The 8,603-nt window shown below is 33.6% G+C and overlaps 1 protein-coding gene across 1 annotated transcript; it reads right to left on the bottom strand.

The window, feature by feature from the left end:
• Positions 1-1,263: 1,263 nt before the first annotated feature.
• LOC127834812 (uncharacterized) lies at positions 1,264-8,603 on the bottom strand. The gene is made up of 4 exons (XM_052360869.1): positions 8,350-8,603; positions 6,742-6,858; positions 4,441-6,372; positions 1,264-3,157 (listed from the first exon to the last, which is right to left on the bottom strand). Exons 3-4 carry the CDS (start codon positions 5,927-5,929, stop codon positions 3,021-3,023), a joined length of 1,626 nt encoding a protein of 541 aa, XP_052216829.1. The 5' UTR covers positions 5,930-6,372; positions 6,742-6,858; positions 8,350-8,603; the 3' UTR covers positions 1,264-3,020.

Raw genomic sequence — 8,603 nt, 5'->3', positions numbered from 1 at the left:
AAAGTGATTAATTTTTTTTTCAAAACACAACATCAGAGACAACACCTAATGATAATCAATTATTTAATGGTAGATACATACATCATACTGTTTTATATCTGATTTGCGAGTATGATTCAATAAATTATTCTTTAGTATAACATGAATACCCACTGATTGCCGCTGTTTGTATTGCTCAACTTTTGCCACAGTACCTGGTTTGATTATTCAACCAAACTAACCTTGATCATTCACGCCTTTTCAACCTGTTTGTTGATATTTTAAAAAATCTGAAGGAATTATTTGATGTTCTTCCGTCTTTATGGTCCATTAAACGATTCAAATTTGTGGCATGTCTAAAAACAACGTCTGAATAAAAATTGTTAAGGCTTGGCTTAGCTTGTAAATTGTTGAACAAATGATTTATTTCTAAATTTAAATGGTGAACTTTTTGTTTGATATACGATACTCAAATGACATCCAGCCTACGACCGTGATAAGTTCAACTTTTCATGGAAAGAATGTTTTTTGTGAAGATCACCATACTTGTATTTAAACCTAACCCCTGTTTATTAACAGTGTAACTTGAAGGACACATACATGTATTTATAAACCGTGTCCAATACATTCTCATTGTGAAGCCTTACCGTCTGAAATCATGTGTAATCGTCATTTCAACGAATTTTATTTATAATTCTTTATTTGCCAATTTTCTCATTAACTGGAGCTTTAACAAAAAAGTGATTTTCAGATATTGATACGGATCTAAAAATTAAAGTTAACATATAATAGTATTTCCAAAGTGCACAGTCACAATTCAAGGACAAAGTCAAATATTATAAATCAAAGATATAAATGATATTAACTCTTGTCCATAACCTATCTATATCCAAAGTGATTGGAAAAACAAGCGTTTGCATGTCATACTGGATGCAACAATCCAACCCAGATGCGTCCAGTACAAGACAAAAGTCAAATAGTCGCCCTGCGGATGTTAATAGTCATCATCGCCACAACTGAATGAGAAATATGGGAATAGTAATCACCCATTTTAATATGTTGTACTTATGATGACCTCTTGATTTTAAATATTTTCATAAGTATATATTAATAAACGCATATTGCTGAAACTGGCGCACTTTTCGATGTAATTTTAACATCGTCAAACTTATAAGATTATGTGTACATATCATATTCTATGTCATAAAAGTAAAAAAAGGAACTGTGTATAAATAACATCGTATTGCAATTATATTTCTTTAATAAATTACAACAACCCAATAATACAAGAAAATAGTAAAGTGCATAAACAATATTTAAACGTATAAAGCAATTGATGTAACATACAACCATTTTAGTAAACCTTCAAAAATGAAGGACTCATGTATTGCAAAACATTAGAACAATATTCGCATACGAATGAGTTACCAAACGATTTTAAGACACGATTTTATAAAGAATCAGCAAAAAAAAATTCGATACAGCAATCAAAACAAGAAGTCCATAAGTAAAATAATTAGGCTGTAATATAAAACATTTGTGATAACAACAAATCGAACGTTTTTTCTAGATTTGTATTTTCGTCAACAGTTGATTCCAATTAGAAAAGAAGACCTGCTTTGCTGCAAGGCCCTGATGACCTTGCATTGAACACGCTAGTATGACATTGATGATGCCTTTAAAGATACACAGTATTTTCATAATATATAAATCAACTGAATATATCACAACCTACTGACATTTGTTTGAACCAGTTTTCATCCCAAGCGACAGTATTTATGTATTAGAAGCAATGAATTTATTGAAGCTAACAATGACATACGAACATTTAAAATCAATACTTAGATCTTTGGTTACGTGTCCCAATCAGTAATTATGAATGAAGTAGTAGAATCATACGCACCGATTATATGTGTTTATTTCTTATCAAATAATATCACGCGCTGTACTGGTTTTTAAGTCCTACATGTATACCTAATTAAATATCATTACAACCGAGATAGAGAATTTTGAAATACTTTATACGTGTCATAAGTTACGAGCCGTGACCGTACACAATTTTAGCGTACACACATAGATTGAGGAGTAGTTAATACTAGTCATTTATTTATAATAACACGCAACTGTGCTTTATACAACACTCGACTTAAATGAAGACTATTTCGAGAGTAACAATTTCACTGATTCGCATACCGATACATCGCAACAGTTTTTATATGTACCGCGATATATATCCATACTGTCAAATGGTAATTCGTGTAAGGTTTGCTTCGCTGTACCAACAAATGTATGCCATTTGCTTTAAATTTGCAGTAAAACATTTGGTCTTTGTAACATAGATTTTAAAAGCACATCGTTTTAAGATACGTTATTTATCAACTACTTATACACATTATTTCGAAAGAAAGTTCAACTGTACATACTTTTATCTCTATACTATTTATTCAATCATAGATTCTGAAAAATAAGAATACGTTTTATTTTTGAAATACCAAACTGTTATGTATTTTCCCGCAGAGTTAATTGAAATGTACTTGTACAATGTGCTATCTGACAGATATTAGTGCCTGAATGTTTAAGCTGTAAAAAACAAACAAAAGTATTAAAGCAAGCACACTTTGTGTATTAAGTTCAGTTCTGATTTAAGATTAGGGTATCTTGTTCGGAATATTTGGACCAACGGGTTTACGCATGTATATTACACATGTCAAAACTTATTATATATTTGGAAAGCGAAATAGATCATGTGAATTAAAATAGCTAATGACATTGTTTTGGATTACGTTTAAGACAGAGATTAATAAGTAAGCGTTTGAGGTTTATCAGACGTTCGGAAATTGAATTTTTTACTAACATAGATATCAAAATATACTGTTTAATACTTTATCTTAAATGGTGAATGGTATCGCGTGAGATTTGTCTACCTCTTGTCTTGATATTAAAATATGTGAACAAATCAAGCAATGAACGCCTTGATCCTGGCTTTCACCACTGCGTCGCACGAGAAGCACTTCCGGGCACTGGGGTCGGTGCTGCACGCCTCACAGGAAACCAGGTGTCCGCAACGGCAGGAATGCGACACATACGTCGTTCCTACGGCAGCGAAGACATTTCGACTGCGCTTTAAGTGCTCGGTTTTCATTGAGGAGTTTCTCGCGTGTTTCAAACGAACGATTGTCTACATAATAGAAAAGAAAAAGATTGTGATATAAGGGAAAATATTCTTACATCTTTCTACATACAATCTATACTAATACTTCTATTTTCAACCTTCTCGCTCAGAAGCCAAATGAAAATGGCTATATGCAATGAGCCAACAACCACAATAGCCTGCGTGTTAATAGCAGTCTGGTTAGGTTTTATGTCCTTTGCTGCTCATCAGTACTTAGGGTTTTAAATAAATGCTTTAAAACGTATACCTAGCAAGAAAGGTCTTGGATTTGATTTTCTAAGGAAAAACAAGCACGTATCTGAGTAGTTATAGGGTAAAAGTGGACAATATTTAATCTCGATTCTGTTCTTTTACTTAATCGTACGTTATAAGCCACTTATACACCATTAAAATAATATCATTATCTTTTCTTTGCAGTTCATGACGTCAAATATTTTTCATAATTTACAAATAATACAAACACATTTTTTTAAACCAACAACTATATTACCAAAAAGAGGAAAATTAATGATATCATTCAAGAAATAGAGTATTTTTATATTCTATAAAACTGAATATTACACAACATACTGACATTTGTTTTAAACAGTTTTCTTCCTAAGCGACATCATTTATGTATAAGAAGCAATATAGTTATTTCAACTAACAATGACATACACACATTGAGGTCAATAATTAGATCTTTGCTTACGTGTCCCGATCATTCAATATGAATGAAGTAGTAGTAGCACACACACCAATTTACATGTGCTTATTTCTTATCTATAATGTCGTGTGGTGTAATATGTTGTAAGTTCTACATGTATACATATTAAAATATCATTACAACTGAAATAGAGAATTGGGAAATACTTTATACGTGTCCTATTTTTTATACTAGTAACAAGCCGTAAACGTACCAGATTTTAGCGTAAAATCATAGATTAAGGAGTTGTTTAAACAATTAATATATTTTTAATAACACGTAACTATGCTTTATACAACAATCGACTTACATGAAGACTATTGCGAGAGTAACAATTTCACTTATTCACATACCGATACATCGCATTTTTTTTATATGTACCGCGATATATAACCATATTGTGAAATGGAAATTCGTGTAGGTTTGCTTCGCTGTACCAACCAATGTATGCAATTTGCTTTAATATGCAGTAACACATTTGTTCTTTGTAACATATATTTTAAAAGCACATCATTTTAAGATACGTTATTTATCAACTACTTATACACATTATTTCGAAAGAAAGTCCATTCAATTTAAGTAAATCATTTATTAAAGCACTTACTTGACGCTCCCTGTAGTTGTCGCTCTTCTGCTTTCATAGTCATCGCCATTCCACGTCTAGCGTTCGGCGTAGCGATAGGTGCCTCTGCCATACTGCTACATGCAAAACTTCCCGCAGGGATGGAACTTCTGGCTGGAAGGACAGGTGCACTTGTTAATTGAGATTCACCAACAGTCCGATTAGTAGTGGCAGTCAACGCATGTGTGAAAGGACCTGATGTACATTCGCCCGAGTATCCTCTTACACCATTCTGTATATTAGTAGCAGGCTCTGTAGTGCGAGAACTTGTTGTAGCAGATAAAGATGAAACGTCCGGTCTTGCTGCAGAAACATTCTCTGTTTCCCGTCTGTCGGTTGGCTCATCTGAATCATCCAGTGATTGCAAAATCCGATTGAGACGAGGGTTTGAACACTCGCTGCTGTCGTCTGTGACTGGTTCGTTTACTTCAGAGTTGCGTAACAAGAAAGGGCAGCTCGGGGACACAAGTCTGTGAGCGTGCAAAGGGTCGTCCCTTTCGTTCCAGTTACTTATGCGTTTGGCGCAGCAATAGCAGATGACCTCATCGCCTTGACTAACGTAATAGAAACCGGCCTTGGCAAGCCTTAAACACGATGGTTTCCCGTGCGTTGGGTAAGTTCTAAATGTACACAGGAGCAAAAGTTCATGACGCATACTCTCCTTGGGATGCACGCTTCTTTCCTCAGCAAGTCGGTTGATGATCGTTATCACTGGGCTTATCACTGGAAATACCCAGATTGGGGTTGGCAATCCATACATGATTTCATTGCTTAGTAGCCAGGTATTTCTACGTAACCTAGTTGCGAGAAAATCGTGTTCAGTATGTCCATAACTTCCTTCAAAGCAAAAATCAACATCTTCTTTGCAGGAATCTTTATTGTCATCTTTTAAGGAGAATGTTTTAAATGAAGTTGCTTTGATTAAGGAGCCTTGTTTGTTCCATGCATACAATTGTTGAATTTTAGTCGGACTAGAAGACTCAATCTTAATTGGGATGTCCGCATCGCCTATGCAAACAGTAATTGCATTCTTTGTTTGCTTAGGTTGTGACACTCGGTGGATAATTAATTGTAACAAAGCTAAAATCTGTACACATAAACCCATACAACGTAGATATATTACATACACAAGTATGCTAAAAGGTATATGATAAATATCAATATCATCAGCTGTTAGGTCTGGCACGGCGTGACGATCGTAAGCGCAACAAGCACACTGCAACATTCGAGTCAAGGAATTATAAAAAGTATGTGAACATATTGCATTGTTTGTCTTTAAATGTCTGTGTGATGTTTTTGTTCGGTTAAACACTTTTACTTTATCTCTATGACAAAGTGTTGATGTAAGTGCTCGACTGGCGTTTCGCACTGTATATTCATGCAGTTTTTGCATGAACATAGTTCTCCACTCACTTGTAACGCACGATAATGTCGTTATAACATGGGTTACATTTGAAAAAAGAATCGTCATATGGAAACGTAGATTTCTACTGGGTTCCGTTCTGTAGTCATGACGTTTGTCATGAGCACATAAATAGCACAATCCTCACAAGAAAGGCTTTTAAAAGGGACGGATACAATACATATGGGTGATACATATCCGTGTATAACTTGCAATAGCTTTTTGTAGCTGTTAGCTCTTGAATCAATTAAAGACTTGTATGTCCGTTGAAGACATGCAGACATGCATAAGACTGTATCTGCGAAGACTGTGGATTGGTTTTTGCTTCTTGTTTCATTTGCTTGTTGAATAAAGCTGACAAGATCTATTGAACGCGATGGCAATTTTGTTACGTTATGTAATGCAAAATCGACAAAACTCCGGTGGCTATCAAACATATCATCAGGTATTCTCGGTAAATGTTTCTGAGAAACATGTTCCGTACTCGAGGCATCGTAGGTAGTTTTCTGAAACTAACAATAAATAGAAATTAAAATGTATGGTTTTAATTACAATGTTTACCATTCAGTTTTGAAATACAGGTCATTTTTTTATGACACACTTATGACCTGTGTAATATAAAATCATAATTATTCTGATTTAGTTATTACAATTACACTGATTGCATAAAACAGTATATATTGCAAAGCGGTTCATGGATATACATGAAACGTGAATAATATGTTTGAACATACCTTACGTTTACAATTAATATTATGACAATATAATGATATATTCTGACAATATAAGAATATTGTCTTACATTATTATAGACTTACAAAATCGTACAATCGCTCTGTGAAATTAACATTTTTGTAATCTTAATACAAAATCGTTCTTACTTCTTCGCGTTCAAAATCATCTTGTGAATATGTATAACTTGCTATCCAGGCGATCGTCACGTGTGGATCACAAGAGTCGTGTAAGATTATTAATCCAAATATAAATGTTGCAAACCTCTGAAAGCAACAACAAAAATAATTATAAAAAAACAGTAACGGAATGCATATGTTCACTGCTCATCAACTGTGTATTAACGTGTGAGGATGGAATGCTCGCACGTATTATATGTAATTTTGACTGATGAGATTAGTTACGTCCTTTTTTATTGTGTAACAGGAAATGCAAACGGAATAGTTCATATATAACTTGCTTAATGTTGATGTATTGATTTCAAACATGAAATTTACATTCCATTTTGATTTGTACATAACTTAGTATATAATACTTTCAGGGTATTACTGTATCCTCTATCAGAGTGCTGTATTAGCAGAGGTATTACTATAAATTCACTTATTATCAATATAAGTGTACTAGCACTGGCCAATAATTGTTGATAGACAGACAGACATACAGGCAAACAGACATACAGACAGACAGACAGACAGATAGATAGACAGACAGACAGACAGACAGACAGACAGACAGACAGACAGACAGACAGACAGACAGACAGACAGACAGACAGACAGACAGACAGACAGACAGACAGACAGACAGACACACTACACTTGTTTATTGCAGCTTTTTTCTGTCCATTGTTCTGATACTACTGAAGTTGTTACTACTTTTTTTACGTTTCCCCATTGACGGTTCAGAAAATAAGCTAATAATTTGTGATTGAAGAAGTTTCAAGATATTTCACTGATGTTTTTGTGCTCATATTTATACGTGTAACAATTGAAATATCTATCATGGTCGCATCTTTGGAGTGGAGTATTTAATAACTCGTTGTTAAAGCCATACAACTAGAATAATTTTGCTTATTTCATTAAAAACAAACGGCACTTTGTAGAAATGATTTTCTATAGATCACATATAGTGCACAGTGACTTACATTGTGTGCTAATAATATAAATTTTACGAGAAAAATTTAGACTGCTTGGAAAAAAAACGAAACAAGCCAACCATTGATCACGTGAAATTCCTTCACTTTATCATGTCTACTAAGTCATTTGTAAGCAATGCACATGGCCGGGTAGTATAAAACTTACAATAACATACATATTTATAATAAAGCAGGTAGTAAAAATATGCAAGTGTTAACACTTATTTTGTTTCAATGTACAGAAAGACGTTTTGTAAAAGATGAAAGGGCATTTACATTTCAACAAAAGGCAAATAGAATGGAATATGTAATGTGCTTCTGAAATGGAGAGTGCTGAAACAAACGAATGTGAACTCTGACAGTTAGGATTTGATCAAGCGTGATGCATTTTTGACAGGAAATTCCCTCCATAGCAAAGCTATAGATTAGCTTTGTTATATAAAAAAAATCGACATGTTTATTTGTTTTTTGTTTAAATGTTCGTATTTGTATACTATCTCTCTGATGATCATCGCGTGTATAACAATAAACATCTATATTATATTGGAATTGTGTTATTTTGTTTTCTCAGGAGATTTACTAAGATGGTTTCAAGAAAATAACAATAAGTATCAAAACTTACTTCTCTTCCGTAGGCTTTATTCACGTTAATCCTCAGGTAGTGTAAACCAATCATCGGTTCGTCTATTTGCTTATTTACCTGCAGATACGATTACGTTGTTTTACACTTGTAGAATATGAATAGACAACATGAACCATTATACTTATATGATAAAACTTCCCACGATATTTAATTGGTATTTGTACTCATTATCGATCTGATATACTGTATTGAAATATGATCTCAATAGCATGACATTCATTTCGAAATATATA

Source organism: Dreissena polymorpha, chromosome 6 (genome assembly GCF_020536995.1).
Source record: "Dreissena polymorpha isolate Duluth1 chromosome 6, UMN_Dpol_1.0, whole genome shotgun sequence".
NCBI lineage: Eukaryota > Metazoa > Mollusca > Bivalvia > Myida > Dreissenidae > Dreissena > Dreissena polymorpha.
The sequence above is the reverse complement of the archived record's forward strand: the minus strand, read 5'-3'. Positions and strand labels throughout refer to the sequence as shown.